This window comes from Sturnus vulgaris, chromosome 5, assembly GCF_052056855.1.
Source record: "Sturnus vulgaris isolate bStuVul1 chromosome 5, bStuVul1.hap1, whole genome shotgun sequence".
Lineage (NCBI taxonomy): Eukaryota > Metazoa > Chordata > Aves > Passeriformes > Sturnidae > Sturnus > Sturnus vulgaris.
This window is the reverse complement of record NC_142247.1, coordinates 73,424,788-73,441,864: the sequence shown is the minus strand read 5'-3', so window position 1 is coordinate 73,441,864 and position 17,077 is coordinate 73,424,788. Positions and strand designations below refer to the sequence as shown.

Genomic DNA, 17,077 nt, shown 5'->3' with positions numbered 1-17,077 from the left:
CCTGTGCATGTGGCCTTGGCAGAGCTGGGGGTGGTTGGGCTTCAAACTCAAGCAGAGTGGTTTTAGATGGGACAGGAATTCCATTTAAATCTACTTTTCCCTTTTAGATTGGGAAGGAATTGCTGGCTGGGAGGGTGGGGAGGGGCTGGGATGGAATTCCCAGGGAAGCTGATCCCTGATAGTGTCCAAGGCCAGGCAGAGCAGCCTGGGACAGTGAGAGGTGTCCATGAGGTGGGAATGGGATGATCCTTAAGGTCCCTTCCCACCCGAACCATTCCATCAATCTCCAGCGACTCGATCCCAACCTCAGTGATTCCATGGGGTGGCTCCTGGCTTATGGGACCATCCCTGCCAGGCTGCCCGAGTTTCCCCGTCCCTGCCACCCCCAGCTGTGCCCAGGAGCAGCTCCTACCTTCACGGTGTCGAAGAAGGGCTCCTTGGCGGTCTCCAGCAGGTAGAACATTCCGGGCCGTGTCCTGGCAGCCACGCGGCGCAGTTGGGAGCGCAGGGCCCCGCACAGCTCGGCCACCATCGCTGCTGGCCCCACCCTGCTGGGCTGGCCCATCCCAGCCCGGCCTTTGCCGGCCTCTCCCAGCGCTGGGGGGTCCCTGGTGGCCTCAGGCGTGGCCAGGAGCACCCTGTGGAACTGGGAATACTCGTCCAGGATGCCGCTGATGTCCCCGCGCGGCTCGGGCGCTGTGTGCTCCCAGCGCAGCTTCCCAAGGTGAAGGGCAGCTCTGGGATCGCGGCTCCGGGCCCGGGACCTGCTCCTCCTGCTGGCCCAAAACTCCCTGGGCCGCTGCAGCTCCCCCGGCCACGTGTCCGAGGGCGGAATTGTCACCTGCAAGGGGCTCCTGCTGCGTGGGGACAGCGGGACGGGGGCGGTGGGGAAGATGCTCTTGGAGGTAGAAAAGGAGGGTTTGCCGCTCCTCAGGATTTCCTTCAGCTTGTGATGGAAGCGCAGACACTCCATGTCCAACGTGCTCTGCGTCATCTCCTCCAAGCCCCGCCAGCTCCCCAGCAGGGACCGCCCCAGGTGACGTTCCTGGGCACGGTGGCCGCGCCTTTTGGGAAAGGGGAAATTCTCCATCCTCTCCTGGCACTGCCTGGTGACCACAAAGCTCCTGGAATCCCTGGGCATGTGGCAGTCCCAGTCCTGGGAGTGCAGGGAGCTCCTGGACGAGCTGTCCCGCTTAGTCCTTGCTCCGGCAGCGTCCACGGATCTCACGATGCAGCAGCTCCTGCTTGGAAACGAGGAGCGAGAATTGCCCTCAAAATATTCCTGCTCGGAGTCACCAAAGGAATTCTCCAAGGGATCTTCAAAGGCCAAGCCCTCATGTGTGTCCTCTGCTGGGAGCACGTGTGAGACACCCTCGGCATCACTGAGCTCCAGGGCTTCTCCGGAGGGATCCCCGTGCTCATCCCACGGTGATGCTGGAATGGGAGGAGCGGGAATTTCTCCCTCTCCCACCTCGGCACAGTCGGGATCAGGGAATGCCGGGGATTCCTCGGGGTTGTGCTCACACACATCCCAGGGCTCACACAGGGGACATTCCGGGCCTGGGAAAGGGGCAGGGCTGGGAATGCTGCCAGCTTCCAGATCCTCAGGGGGAAAGGGCTCCTCTGCAGGGCTTCCCCCGGCATCCCCAGCCGGGCTCCTGGGGCTGCCACAGCTCCTTGGGCTCCCAAAACTCCTGGGGCTGCCAAAACTCCTGGGGCTGCCACAGCTCCTTGGGCTTCCATGGCTCCTGGGGCTTCCGAAACTCCTGGGGCTGCCACAGCTCCTTGGGCTTCCAAAACTCCTGGGGCTGCCACAGCTCCTGGGACTTCCACAATTCCTGGGGCTGCCAAAACTCCTGGGGCTTCCATGGCTCCTGGGACGGCCAAAACTCCTGGGGCTTCCATGGCTCCTGGGACTGCCAAAACTCCTGGGGCTGCCAAAATTCCTGGGGCTGACATAGCTCCTGGGGCTTCCACGGCTCCCAGAGCACTGGGAATTGTCCAGAGTGGGAGGCAGCATCTCAGGGAGCCCCTCAGAGAGGGGTGACCCCGGCTCTGCAGCCCCCGGCTCACCCCATGGATCACCCGGGGAAGGAGGAGCAGATCCCGGCTCTGCTGGCACTGACACATCCCGGGGGGAGCAGGGAGCTGGGGGCTGGATCAGCTCCTGGGAGAAGCTGGGATGGAAGGAGCCATCCAGGCTCCAGGCAGCCACGCTGAGCTGGGCAGCTCCCCCGGCCCGGCCCGGCTTCCAGAGGCGGCACAGCACCGAGTCCCGCACGGCCACAACCGCGGGACAGGCTCGGGCACGAGCTCCGGGGCTGCCTGGGGTGGTCTGGGCTGAGACCGAGCCCATGGGGGTGGTCTGGGCTGAGTCGGAGTCCATGGAGCTGTTCTGAGCTGAGCCTGAGTCCATGGGGGTGTTCTGAGCTGAGTCCATGGTGGTGTTTGGGATGTTCTGAGCTGAGTCTGAGTCTCTGAAGATGTTTGGGATGTTCTGAGCTGAGTCCCTGGGGATGTTTGGGATGATCTGAGCTGAGTCCATGGGGATTTTTGGGATGTTCTGAGCTGAGTCCCTGGGGATGTTCTGAGCTGAGTCTCTGGTGGTGTTTGGGATGTTCTGGTGCTGCCTGGGCAGCTCCTCGATGGCTGAGATCTCCTCCCTGCTGGAGGAGGGGAGCTCTGACTCCAAGAGGTGACAGACAGGGATCTCTGTGTCATTCCCAGGGGAATTCTCTGCCTCATCCTCCCTGTGCTCAGCCCTGCAGTCACCTCCCGTGTCCGTGCAGGGCAAGGGCGAGTCCCGGCCATCCCGTGTCCCCATGGCATCACCCAGCTCCTCCCTGCACTGGGCATGGGGGCTCCCCTGCTGCTCTTCCACCACAGCCCCGTGCCCCCCTGGCTCTGACTCCTCGGGATCAGCCTCGGCCCGGCCTCTGTCCTTGTGCCGATCCTCCGGAGCAGCCCCGGGATGCAGGGATCCATGGGGAGGGCCCAGGCACGGCGAGCTGGGGTGTGGGGACCGGCTCAGGGTCTCTCCCTGCCCGCGGGGACTCTCCGTGCTCCCGGCAGGCTCCCGGAGTTTCCCGGGGTGTGCTGGGCTGTCTGGAACGCTGCCAGGCTGAGCCCTGGGCACAGGGCTGGGCTCAGGGGGGCACAGCAGCCCCACACTGTCCCTGTGGGGTGTCCCCAGCTCGGCTGGTCCGGCCACTCCGGCCCTGCTGGTCTCTGGATCCGGCGTGGCCGGAGCATCCCGGGGATTTGGGAGCCCGTCCTGGTTGGGTGAGGTGTCCCCAGGGTCAGGCCCAGCCCCGTGGGACACAGCTGGGGACGATCTGTGGGGACACGGCGATGCCAGCGAGGTGGGGCTGGGCACGGGCTCGTGTTCAGGAGCAGCCGGCTCCTCTGGAGTCACCGAACTGCCCGGATTGTGCTCAGATTCCATCTCGGCATCGCTGCTCTCGGACAGCACCAAATCCACAGGGCCCAGGAAGGGCATTTCATCCTCCAGCTCCTCCTTCTCCTCCTCCTTCTCCCTCTCCTCTTTTCCGGAGCGCTCAGGGGGCTCCTGGCCTCGCTCCCTTTCCTCAGTGGCTCCTCCAGGATTCGCTTCCGAGCCCGTGGGATCGCAGGGATCGGCACCCAGGGAATGCCCGGAGCCTCCCATCCCCTCCTCATCCTCAGGAGGGCCAGGGCCACTCCCTGAGCTCGGCTCCTGCTCCTGCTGCTCCTCCTGCTGCTTTTCCTGCTCCTCCTCCTGTTTTTCCTGCTCCTCCTCCTGCTTTTCCTGCTCCTCCTCCTGCTTTTCCTGCTGCTCCTGCTGCTTTTCCTGCTGCTCCTGCTGCTTTTCCCGCTCCTCCTGCTGTTTTTCCTGCTGCTCCTCCTGCTTTTCCTGCTGCTCCCCTTTTTCCTGGCGTGTCCACGGAGCTCTGCTGGAATTGAGGATTTGGTTGCCAGAGTTTTCCAAGCCTGGAGCATCCCGGGATTTGCTGGGGGTGATGGTGGAATGCAGCAGCTCCTCCTGGAACACAATCCACAAGTTAATCCTCACAGAAAAAAAAAACAACAAAAAACACTGGAATATATTTTCATTCGTGCAACACAATTCCAGCCCTGAGGAAGCTTTGTTCCAAGTTTTAAAGGAATTTCTTTTAATTCGAGTTTGGAAATATCTCAGCAGATCCCCCCAGGTTTTATGGTGACCCCATGAATCTCCATGTGCAGGCTGGAGAAAATGTAAAAAATGGATTTTAAGCTTTATCCAGAATGGAATTTTCATGGATTTCACCGGAGGGAATGATGTAAATAAATGCACTGGCACCTGTGTGGGGGAAAAAACTTCCCAGCCAACAAATCCCAGCTTTCCAAATCCACCTGGGAATGGCTGTGCTGGATTTGGAATTCTGCTCTGGGGTGCTGGGAGCTGCCCTGATTCCTCAGTTGAGGGCACAAAAATTTGGAATTTAAATCAGGAAAAGGTGCTGAGCTCGACACTTTAATTATTTGAATTTGGGATTCTTCCCCCTTGGAGCATCCCTGCTTCCCTGGATACCCCACAAGCACATCTGCTCCATTCCTCTGGAAAATCCTGCTCTTTTAACAGGAAAATTCGATTTTTTTAACAGGAAAATCTTGCACTTTAAGGAGGAAAATCCAGATCTTTCAAGAGAAAAATCCTGCACTTTAAAAGAACAGGATTTCCCTCTTTAAAGTGCAGGATTTTCCTGTTAAAAGAAGAGCATTTCCCTCTTTAACAGGAAAATCCTGCACTTTAAAGAGGAAAATCCTGCTCCTTTAAGAGGAAAATCCTGTTTTTCCAAGGGGAAAATCCTGTTTTTTTAATCAGGAAAATCCTGCTCCTCCAAGGGGAAAGTCTTGTTTTTTCAACAGGAAAATCCTGCTCTTTTAAAGAAAAATCCTGTTTTTTTAAACAAGAAAATCCTGTTCCTGTAACAGGAAGATTCTGTTTTTTTAACAGGAAAATCCTGCATTTTTAGGAGGAAAATCCTGCTCTTTTAAAGGAAAATCCTGGTTTTTTAACAAGAAAATCCTGTTCCTGTAACAGGAAGATTCTGGGTTTTTTAACAGGAAAATCCTGCACTTTTAAGATGAAAATACTGCACTTTTAGGAGGAAAATCCTGCATTTTTTTGTGGAAAATCCTGCACTTTTAGGAGGAAAGTCCTGCTCTTTTAGGAGGCAAATCCTGCATTGTTAGGATGCCAATCCTGCATTGTTAGAGGGAATGTTGCCCGCAGCCCCGGGCCGGACTCACCTCGGGGTGCGGGTGATCCTGGGGAGCCTCCTGCTCCCTGCCCGCCTCGGCCCCAGCGTCCCTGGAACCCTGCCGACAGCTGGGGGAGGAAGGCTCCTCCTCCTCCTCCTCCTCCTCATGGGGCAGCTCCCCCGAGGAGGAGAACACCGAGGAGGAGGAGGAGACCGAGCTGGCCACAGCTCCGTCCGTGCCCGTCCGGGAACCCACAGCGATCTGCGGCTGGGAAAGGGGGCTGGGATCCAGGGAACTGGGACCCAGAGAGGGGCTGGGATCCAGGGAACTGGGACCCAGAGAGGGGCTGGGATCCAGGGAACTGGGACCCAGAGAGGGGCTGGGATCCAGGGAATTGGGACCCAGAGAGGGGCTGGGATCCAGAGAGGGGCTGGGATCCAGAGAGGGGCTGGGATCCAAGGAACTGGGACCCAGAGAGGGGCTGGGATCCAGAGAGGGGCTGGGATCCAAGGAATTGGGATCCAGGGAAGGGCTGGGATCCAGAGAATTGGGATCCAGGGAAGGGCTGGGATCCAGAGAGGGGCTGGGATCCAAAGAATTGGGATCCAGGGAGGGGCTGGGATCCAAAGAATTGGGATCCAGGGAAGGGCTGGGATCCAGAGAGGAGTTGGGATCCAAGGAATTGGGATCCAGAGAGGAGTTGGGATTCAAGGAATTGGGATCCAGGGAGGGGCTGGGATCCAAGGAATTGGGACCCAGGGAGGGGCTGGGATCCAGGGAGGGGCTGGGATCCAGAGAGGGGCTGGGATCCAAGGAATTGGGATCCAGAGAGGGGCTGGGAGTCTGCTCAGGATCTGAGCCAGAGTCTGCAGGACTCGTCTCGAAGCCAAAGCAATCCTGGCTGTCGTCACTGAGCTCCAGGAAGGCACTGGAGCTGTTGATGGAGACGAATTTTTTGGGATTGATGTGCTCCACGACTTTCCTGGAGCTGCTCAGGAGCTTGCTGGGCTTCCTGTAGAACAGAGCCACCCACATGTGCAGGATCAGCTTCATCCCCTCCACGTCATCGGGGAGATCGGGATCCCAGGGGCTGGGAATGGAGCACAGAGAGAAGGGAATGACTGCAGGGAATTCACCCCGGAATTCATCACAGGGAACTCGAATTCACCCCTGGAATTGAAATTCACCCCTGGAATTCATCACAGGGAACTCGAATTCACCCCTGGAATTGAAATTCATCCCTGGAATTCATCACAGGGAACTCGAATTCATCCCTGAATTCACCCTGGAATTCATCACAGGGAACTCAAATTCATCCCTGAATTCACCCTGGAATTCATCACAGGGAACTCAAATTCATCCCTGAATTCACCCTGGAATTCATCACAGGGAACTCGAATTCACCCCTGGAATTCAAATTCATCCCTGGAATTCAAATTCACCCCTGGAATTCATCACAGGGAACTCGAATTCATCCCTGGAATTCAAATTCACCCCTGGATTCATCACAGGGAAATCAAATTCATCCCTGGAATTCACCCCTGGAATTCATCACAGGGAATTCAGCTAGAGTGAATTCATCCCTGGAATTCATCCCTGGAATTCACCCCTGGGAATTCCCTGTGTCCTGTCCCTCTGTCCCTTGTCCCCAGTCCCTCTCCAGCTCTCCTGGAGTCTCTTTATTCCCTGGAATGTTCTGGAAGCTCTCCCTGGAATTTTCTCCTCTCCATATGAGCATTCCCAGCTCTCCCAGGCCGGCTCCTGGAGCAGCTCCATGAATTCCTCTGGATTTGCTCCATTTTTATCCCCAGGGCTGGGGCAGCTCTGCAGGTGAGGTCTCACCTGAGAGGGACAAAATTCCCCCTTTTCCCACTGCCCACACCCCGGGATCATCCCAGGATTTGGGGGAGAATTTTGGGGATGAGGATTTTTTGGGATGAGGATTTTTTTGGGGACGATGATTTTTTGGGGATGATAATTTTTTGGGGATGATTTTTTGAGGATGATGATTTTTGGGATGATAATTTTTGGGGATGATTTTTTAGGGATGGTAATTTTTTGGGGATAATGATTTTTTGGGGATAATGATTTTTTGGGGATAATGATTTTTTGGGGATAATGATTTTTGGGGATAATGATTTTGGAGATGATGATTTTTTGGAGATGAATTTTTTGAGGAGGATTTTTTGGGGATGATGATTTTTAGGATGATAATTTTTTTGGGATGACGATTTTTTGGGGATAATGATTTTTTGGATGATAATTTTTGGGGATGATTTTTCGGGGATAATGATTTTTTAGGGATGATAATTTTTTGGGGATAATGATTTTTGGGATGATAATTTTTTGGGGATAATGATTTTTTGGGATGATAATTTTTTGGGGATGAGGATTTTTTGGGGATAATGATTTTTAGGACGATAATTTTTTGGGGATAATGATTTTTTGGGATGATAATTTTTTGGGGATGAGGATTTTTTGGGGATAATGATTTTTAGGATGATAATTTTTTGGGGATGAGGATTTTTTGGGGATAATGATTTTTAGGATGATAATTTTTTGGGGATGAGGATTTTTTGGGGATGAGGATTTTTTGGGGATAATGATTTTTAGGATGATAATTTTTTGGGATGACGATTTTTTGGGGATAATGATTTTTTGGATGATAATTTTTTTGGATGATAATTTTTTGGGGATAAGGATATTTTGGGGATAATGATTTTTAGGACGATAATTTTTTGGGGATGAGGATTTTTTGGGGATAATGATTTTTAGGATGATAATTTTTTGGGGATGAGGATTTTTAGGACGATAATTTTTTGGGGATGAGGATTTTTTTGGGATAATAATTTTTTGGTGCTGATTTTTTTCAGCCCTATTTCCACATCCAGCCCACAAAGCCGAACCACCCCCAACTCCACCCCTCCAACACCGACAACAAACCCAATAACACAAAAAACCAAACCCCCCCCCCAAAAAAAAAAAAAACAAACCCCAAAAATCCCAACTTACCCATGCAAAGCCCTGACCACGGCTTTCTCCAGGGAATTATTGGTGTACCTGCTGTCCAGGTGGAAGAGGTATTTGCCCTTCCACCTGCAGGTGACCCTGATGGAGTCCCCCCAGATGGAGACGCTGTGGCTCCTGGAGAATTCCTCTTTTTTCCTGGCAGAGCTGCTGCTGCTGCTGCAGGCGGGGGCGCAGCTCTGGTGACGGAAGGGCAGCACCTTCCCCACCAAGGGACGTTCCTGCACTGGGGGGGTCCCTTTGGGGCCCGGGGGGTGTTTGGGGTCGTGGGGAAGGGGGCAGGCGTAGGAGTGCTCGGCCGAGATGGGGCATTGGGGGGTCACGTCTGGGAGCGGCTGGCACGGGGCAGGGATGGGATGTAGGGAATTGCCGGGGGTCTCCTGGGGGTCAGGAGGGGAGTTTGGGGTGTGGGGCGGGGCAGGGGGCAGCGGGGCCCGGCCCCAGGGGGGTCTCCTGCCCTGCCTGTGGTATTTGTGGTCGGATTTGGGGTTGGGTTGCCCACGGGATCCCTGGGCTCTGCTGGGGTAGTGCCGGGATTTTTGGGAATAAAGGCTGAGCTGAGGGCAAGGTCAGCCAGCAGGTTCAGGGCATGGGGCTCACAGCTGTCCCCTCCCCCCTATGGGGGCTCCTGGGGTTCCTATGGGGGCTCCTATGGGGGCTCCTGGGGTTCCTATGGGGGCTCCTATGGGGGCTCCTGGGGTTCCTATGGGGTTTCCTACAGGGGCTCCTATGGGATTCCCTATGGGGGTTCCTGGGGTTCCTACAGGGGATCCTGGGGTTCCTATGGGGTTTCCTGGGGTTGCTATGGGGGTTCCTATAGGATTCCCTATGGGATTCCCTATGGGGTTTCCTGGGGTTCCTATAGGGGTTGCTATGGAGATTCCTATAGGATTCCCTATGGGAGTTCCTATAGGATTCCCTATGGGATTCCCTATAGGGGTCGCTATGGGGTTTCCTATAGGATTCCCTATGGCATTTCCTATAGGATTCCCTATAGGGGTCGCTATGGGGGTTCCTATAGGGTTTCCTGGGGTCCCTATAGGATTCCCAATGGATTTCCCATAGGATTCCCTGTAGGGGTCACTATGGGGGTTCCTATAGGATTCCTTATAGGATTCCTTTTAGGATTCCCTGTGGGGTTTCCTGTGGGGTTGGGTTCATTCCTTGGGATTTCTGCACTCGGAGGCTCCTGCAGCTCTGGGGGAGGGAAAGAGAAGGGAAAAAGAAAATTAATTTTGAAAAGAAAAATAAAAAAAATCAATTTGAAAATTCAAATTTAAGTTTTAATTTTAATGGGGAAGAATTAATTTGAAAAGGGGGGAAATCAATTTGAAAATTCAAATTTAAGTTTAAATTTTAAAAGGAAAGAATCAATTTTAAAAGGAAAAAATCAAATTCTTTTCTCTCACCATTCCCTTCCTGCTGGTTCTCTGCAGGTTTTGATGCTCTGATTTCCAGGTTTTTCTGCATTTTATTTTTCCCTGCCTTTGTGGCACTCTCAGCCACAGGAATTTTCCTCTTTTCCAGGTTTTCCAGAGTTTTTGGCCTCTTTGCTTCCACTCCAGGAGCTGAAATTTCCTTCTCAGCAGCTTCACACTGAGGCTTGAGGACAATTTCTGCAGCCAGCACCTCTGCACCTGAGACAGGGAAAAGAATCCCAGCTTTAATTGGGATTAAAAATTAATTGGGAGGAGGGAGGGATGGAGAAAAAGGTGGGTTTTTTATGATTTTATTTGGACTTAGCCTGATTTAAATGGGAATGAATTTATTAAAGGAAAAAGGGGAAAGGAAAAAGGGGAAAGGAAAAAAAAGGGGAAAGGAAAAAAAAGGGGAAAGGAAAAAAAAGGGGAAAGGAAAAAAAAGGGGAAAGGAAAAAAAAGGGGAAAGGAAAAAAAAGGGGAAAGGAAAAAAAAGGGGAAAGGAAAAAAAAGGGGAAAGGAAAAAAAAGGGGAAAGGAAAAAAAAGGGGAAAGGAAAAAAAAGGGGAAAGAAGGGGAAAGGAAAAAAAAGGGGAAAGGAAAAAAAAGGGGAAAGGAAAAAGGGGAAAGGAAAAAGGGGAAAGGAAAGGAAAGGAAAGGAAAGGAAAGGAAAGGAAAGGAAAGGAAAGGAAAGGAAAGGAAAGGAAAGGAAAGGAAAGGAAAGGAAAGGAAAGGAAAGGAAAGGAAAGGAAAGGAAAGGAAAGGAAAGGAAAGGAAAGGAAAGGAAAGGAAAGGAAAGGAAAGGAAAAGGGATAAAAGGAAAAAGGAAAGGAAAAGGGGAAAAGGAAAGGAAAAGGGGAAAAGGAAAGGAAAGTAAAAAGGAAAAAAAGGAAAAAGGAGAAAGGAAAGAAAAAAGGAAAAAGAAAAAAGGAAAAAGGAAAAGGGAAAGCTCAGGCCACTGCACCCAAAGCCAGGCCAACCCCTGAGATTTTTCTGGATGCTGCAGCTCTTGGGACACTCCTGGCTGAGCAGGACAACCAGCAATCCAACCCCATTTCCAATTTTTCCCCCATTTTTTCCCCCCATCTCTCACCTCTTTTCCTGCCGTGTGGCAGCTGCAGCTTGGCCAGTTTCAGCATGGCCTGGCTGCAGGTTGATGCCGAATTTTTGGCAGCAGGGTTGAGTTTTTTCCTGGCTGCCTCCCTGCTCCTGCTGCCCCCCACTGCTGCCCTGGGGGCCGGGGGGCTCCTGCTGCTTTTCCTCCTGCTGTCCCTGCCCCACGGCTTGGTGGGAGAGGTGACACTTTTGGTGAAGCTCTCAGGAGGAGGATTTGGGATGGAGGAAGAGGAGGAGGAGGAAGAGGAAATTCCCAAATTGTTGCCTGTGAGACACTGCAGGGCCGCTGGGATGGCCAAGGTGTAAGAGCTGGGCTGGGCCAGGTAACGACGTAGCTGGGCCAGGGATGGCCCCAGGAATTTTTGGGATGGTTGAATCCCTTCATCCTGGCATGGAACGGGAACGTTGTGGGGTTGGGATTTTTGCTGGCTTTTGGAATATTCCCGGAGGTGTTCCTGGATTGCTGTGTTATCCCAGGAGGAATTGGCTGCTTTCCTCAAAGCATAGCGGAGCCCAGGCAGCACTGAGGTGATTTTTAAGGAGATGTCACTCCTGGAAGTGAATTCCTTGCCAGCATTGGGATTCTTTGAAGCTAAGAAAGGAAAAGAATGATTAGTTTTTAACTTAATTAGGAAAGGATTTTATTCCCTAAATCGCTTTCGTGGTGCAGGTAAAGGGAAATATTGGAAGTAAAAACGTGGAAAAATCAGAGGGCAGGAATTTCCTGGGGGGAAACAGGAAACAAAGGAGGAACAAAGAATTCCATGTGGGAGTCAAAAAAGTGATTGAAATAAAAATGAAAAACTGGAGTTGTATCAGCCAGCCCCATCCTGCAGGAATTCCAGCTCTGACATCATTCCCTGCAGCAATTCCCACGAAATCCAGCACCCAGGAGCTCTGGAAACACCCAGGATTTGGGATTTTCTATTTTTAAATCTGCTTAAATGTAGGGTGTTCAGATTGCCACTAATTACAAATTCCTTGTGTGATATCCTTGATTGGATCCCATCAAACATCCCAAACCAGCCCCAAATGGATCCCAGAAAAATCCCAAACCAGCCCCAAATGGATCCCAGAAAAATCCCAAACCTGCCCCAAATGGATCCATAAAAATCCCAAACCTGCCCCAAATGGATCCCAGAAAAATCCCAAACCTGCCCCAAATGGATCCATAAAAATCCCAAACCAGCCCCAAATGGATCCATAAAAATCCCAAACCAGCCCCAAATGGATCCCAGAAAAATCCCAAACCTGCCCCAAATGGATCCCAGAAAAATCCCAAACCAGCCCCAAATGGATCCAGAAAAATCCCAAACCTGTCCCAAATGGATCCCATAAAAATCCCAAACCTGTCCCAAATGGATCCCATAAAAATCCCAAACCTGCCCCAAATGGATCCCAGAAAAATCCCAAACCTGTCCCAAATGGATCCCAGAAAAATCCCAAACCTGCCCCAAATGGATCCCAGAAAAATCCCAAACCAGCCCCAAATGGATCCCAAACATCCCAAACCTGCCCCAAATGGATCCCAGAAAAATCCCAAACCTGCCCCAAATGGATCCCAGAAAAATCCCAAACCAGCCCCAAATGGATCCAGAAAAATCCCAAACCTGTCCCAAATGGATCCCATAAAAATCCCAAACCTGTCCCAAATGGATCCCATAAAAATCCCAAACCTGCCCCAAATGGATCCCAGAAAAATCCCCAACCAGCCCCAAATGGATCCCAGAAAAATCCCAAACCTGCCCCAAATGGATCCCAGAAAAATCCCAAACCAGCCCCTGATGGATCCCAGAAAAATCCCAAACCTGCCCCAAATGGATCCCAGAAAAATCCCAAACCTGCCCCAAATGGATCCCATCAAACACCCCCTGAAAATTCATTTTTTTGTCACCCCCATCCCCTGAAAATTAAATTTTTGTCACCCCCATCACGTGCAGTGACCCAGCAAAGCCTGGCTTAGCTCAGCTCAGAATTCAAGGAGCTGCACAATTTTTTTTTTCTCTCCCCTTTTAACACTTTTGGTTGTGAGCAATAAAATCAGGTTTTGATAATCCCAGGCTGGACTGGAGCCTAAAGCTGATCCTGCTCCTACCTGGGGGGCTCAGGGCCCGGGGGGATCTGAACAGGAACAGGGCCAGCAGGCTCACGGGCTCCTTGGGCTCCAGGCCTGCAAAAAAAACCAAAAAAAAAAACAGGTTTGGGCTCAAAATCCTGCTCTGGGATCAAAATCCTGCTCTGGGATCAAAATCCTGCTCTGGGATCAATAAACAGGTTTGGGTTAAAAAAACAGATTTGGGATCAAAATCCTGCTCTGGGGTGAAAATCCTGCTCTGGGTTCAATAAACAGGTTTGGGATCAAAATCCTGCTCTGGGATCAAAATCTGGTTTGGATTCAAAACCTGGTTTGGGTTCAAAAATCTGGTTTGGGTTCAAAATCCTGGTGCAGTTTGAGAAACCAGGCTTTAGGTTGAGAAATCAGGTTCAGGTTCAGAAACCAGGTTTGGATTGAGGAAGAAGTTTTAGGTTAAAAAAACCAGGTCCAGTTTAGGGAATCAGGTCCAGTTTAAGGAACCAGGTCCAGTTTAAGGAACAAGTTTTAGGTTAAGAAATCAGGTTCAGTTTTAAAAACCAGGACTTTGGTTAACAAACCAGGTTTAGGTTCAGAAACCAGGCATGTTTTTAAAACCAGGTTTCAGTTTAAGAAAGCAGGGTTTGGTTTCAGAAACCAAGTTTAGGTTAAGAAACCAGTTTCAGTTTTAGTCTGAGAAATCAGGCTCAGTTTAAAAAATCAGATTCAGTTTGAGAAACCAGGTTTGGTTTTAGAAACCAAGTTTAGGTTAAGAAACCAGTTTCAGTTTTAGTTTGAGTTTAAGAAACCAGGATTTGGTTAAGAAATTAGATTCAGTTTGAGAAATTAGGTTCAGCTTAGGAAAACCAGGTTCAGCTTAGGAATTCAGGTTCAGTTTAAGAAAGCAGGATTTGGTTCAGAAACCAAGTTTAGGTTAAAAAATCAGGTTCAGTTTTAGTTTGAGAATTCAGGTTCAGTTTAGGAAACCAGGCTTAGTTTGAGAAATCAGATTTAATTTGGGAAACCAGGTTTAGTTTGAGAAATCAGATTTAATTTAGGAAACCAGGTTTAGTTGAAGACAGCAGGTCCAGTTTAGGCTCCCAAAGCTCCCAAGCACAGCAGGGATTAAGCCCAGCCCAAAGCCAAGCCCAGCCTTACCCTCCTCTCGTGCCAAGGCTGAGGATGTGAGCAGGATCAGAACTCCTTGGTCCTGCAAATATTTGATGATTGCCTGGAAGAAATAGAGAAAAAAAATAAAAATAAAATTAAAAATTAAAATTAAAATGAAACTAAAAATAAAAAATAAAAATGAAACTAAAAATAAAAATGAAACTAAAAATGAAATTAAAAATAAAAATGAAAGTAAAAATGAAAATAAAAACAAAAATGAAAATAAAAACAAAAATGAAAATAAAAATAAAAATGAAAATAAAAATGAAACTAAAAATAGAAATACAAATAAAAATGAAACTAAAAAAAAAAATTAAAATAAAAATACAAATAAAAATAAAAATGAAAATAAAAAGTGAAAATAAAAATCAAAAATTTAAAAAAAAGGAAAATGAAAATAAAAATGAAAATAAAAATCAAACTCTGGCACTTTGATCTGGGATCAGAATTCCTTAAAATCAGGAAATATCCTTATCAAGCCAGAATTAATGAAGATTAATTAATGAAGATTAATTATCCATCCCTGCCAGCATTTGCAGCACAAAGGGGAAGGGTTTTCCCAGAATTCCAGAAAAACACAAAATTCCAGAATTCCAAGAAAACACAAAATTCCAGGAAAACCCAAATTTCCAGGCAGCTCCTGGCTGGAGCTCAGCTGGATTTTGGATTTCAGCACCAATGAATTTGTGGAAAAAACCCCAAAATTCTATCCCAAATTTCCAGGAGCAGATGGATAAAGAGAGAAAAATCCCAGTTTTTCCACGTGTTGGCTGTTGTTTGGATTCCCTCTCTTTTTTTCCAAATTTGGATTTTTTTCCTTCATATTTTTCAGCAATTTCTCAGGAATTGAATAAACTTGGAATTTTTTCCTTGATCCAATTCCAGGCATTCACAAATAACACAGGATTGGATTTGTGGCAGGAAAATAAAATGAATTTTGGGTGAAATATTCAGGATTGAGGATTCAGAATTCAGGATTGAGGATTCAGAATTCAGAATTCAGGATTGAGGATTCAGAATTCAGGATTGAGGATTGAGGATTGAGGATTCAGAATTCAGGATTGAGGACTGAGAATTCAGGATTGAGGATTCAGAACTCAGGATTCAGAATTCAGGATTCAGGATTGAGGATTCAGAATTCAGGATTGAGGATTCAGAATTCAGGATTGAGGATTGAGGATTGAGGATTCAGGATTAAGGATTCAGAATTCAGAATTGAGGATTGAGGATTGAGGATTCAGAATTCAGGATTGAGGATTCAGAATTCAGAATTCAGAATTCAGGATTGAGAATTCAAGATTCAGGATTGAGGATTCAGAATTCAGGATTCAGCTGCTCCTTTGGGGGGGATCAAAGCAGAGAGGGGAAGGGATAAAAGAGGCAAAAATTCCATTGGAAATTGGGAATTCTCAGTGCCAGGATGATTTGCAGGGAGATGAGAACACAAAGGAGCCAAAATCACTTTTCCATTTTATTCCAAAGGAAAGGAAATGCAGGGAATTTTTTTGTCTGCCAGAGTTGGGTTCATCCCACAGAGCTCAAAATCAGAGTGGGGGGAGAACAGATCCCAAAAGGGCTGGAATGAGGAATTTTGGGATTCCTGGAAGCTGAGCTTGGATCCATCTCCTCTCCAAGCAATTGATGGATCCAGGGCCTTCCCTTGGAATCTCAGCAAACCATGAAGGCTCTCCCTTCCCTTCTCCTCTCTTTTCTCTCCCCATTTTCCATCCCAATCCCTGGCAATGGATTCTGAGTCTCCTGAATCCCAGAATCCTGCACTGCCTTGGCTGGGAAGGGACCTCAAAGCTCATTCCAGGGACACCTCCCAGCATCCCAGGCTGCTCCAATCCTTCCTTGGCCATTCCAGGGATTCTCTGGCAATCCCAGCCCAGCCAGCAATTCCTCATTCCCAAGATCCCATCCATCCCTGTGTCCTGTCCCTCTGTCCCTTGTCCCCAGTCCCTCTCCAACTCTCCTGGAGTCCCTTTATTCCCTGGAATGTTCTGGAAGCTCTCCCTGGATCATTCCCAGGTTTTTCTCTCCAATTTTTCAGTTTCAAATCCCCCAAATTCCCAGGGGATCTGGGTCTCCAGCCTGGCCTGGGACATTTCCAGGGATGAGGCAGCTCCAGCTTCTCCAGGAATTCCATTCCAGTCCTTCCCCAGCCTGGAATTCCCAAAATCCCAAAATCCCCCAAAATCCCCTTTTCCCATTCCCTGTGTCCTGTCCCCAGTCCCTCTCCAGCTCTCCTGGAGCTCTGAGCAATCTCTGGAATTTTCTGGAATTTTCAAGCAATAATTCAGGTGGATAACTGACACCCAAAAATTTCATTGAAAAATCAAAATTAATTCACTTTTCACCCAGGAAATAAAACAAACTCACCAAATCTTTTTCCTTCAGATTTTCCACCAGCTGATCCATTCTGGATTGATCCTTATTGGATATTTCCACTTCATAGAGACTGGAATAAACACCCTGAAAGCAAACTGGGAAGGAAAAAAAAAAATTAAAAAAAATAAAATAAAAAATCAGGATTTGCTGTTGGGATTGTGCATTTTTTTCCATGGGTTGTGACCCAGAAATTTTGGAATATTTCACTCCCACCTTCATTGCCAGTGTAGTTTTTTTTCCCAAATGCAGCTTCTGGCAGTTTTTTTTTCAAGTCAGACAATCCCATGACGTGGTTGATGTCCAGGTTGGGAGGCCTGGGAGGAGAAAATAAAAAAAAAAGTTAAAAAAAAAATTAAGTTTCAGGATTAAGGATCTGTGGAACAATAAAAAACTTCAGGGAAAGGTGGAATTGGAAAATTTGAGGATGAAGTTTGAAAATCCTGAAATTCCAGATTTTGAGAATGTTGAATGCAGGTTTGGAACAGAAAATCCTCAAATCTCAAATTTTGACATCAGGAAATCCTCAAATCCCAACTTCTGGAACAGAAAATCCTCAAATCCCAGATCCTGGGAACAGAAAATTCTCCAATTCCAGCTTTTGGGAATGTTTAAAACCATCCCAAATCCCCAAATCCCAATTTTTGGGATTATTTCAGCCA

At 49.0% G+C, this 17,077-nt stretch overlaps 1 protein-coding gene across 1 annotated transcript in view; it reads right to left on the bottom strand.

Annotated features, from left to right (window-relative positions):
• Window positions 1-17,077, bottom strand: part of TASOR2 (transcription activation suppressor family member 2) — a 35,369-nt gene that overhangs the window by 3,172 nt on the left and 15,120 nt on the right. The window contains exons 10-20 of the mRNA XM_088166123.1: window positions 16,632-16,732; window positions 16,410-16,513; window positions 14,016-14,088; window positions 12,882-12,956; window positions 10,764-11,378; window positions 9,663-9,890; window positions 9,293-9,450; window positions 8,575-8,869; window positions 8,239-8,491; window positions 5,275-6,316; window positions 413-4,459 (exon numbers count right to left, since the gene is read on the bottom strand). Of these exons, the coding sequence (XP_088022249.1) occupies window positions 413-4,459; window positions 5,275-6,316; window positions 8,239-8,491; window positions 8,575-8,869; window positions 9,293-9,450; window positions 9,663-9,890; window positions 10,764-11,378; window positions 12,882-12,956; window positions 14,016-14,088; window positions 16,410-16,513; window positions 16,632-16,732 (6,991 nt within the window). The remainder of the gene's footprint in view (window positions 1-412; window positions 4,460-5,274; window positions 6,317-8,238; window positions 8,492-8,574; window positions 8,870-9,292; window positions 9,451-9,662; window positions 9,891-10,763; window positions 11,379-12,881; window positions 12,957-14,015; window positions 14,089-16,409; window positions 16,514-16,631; window positions 16,733-17,077) is intronic.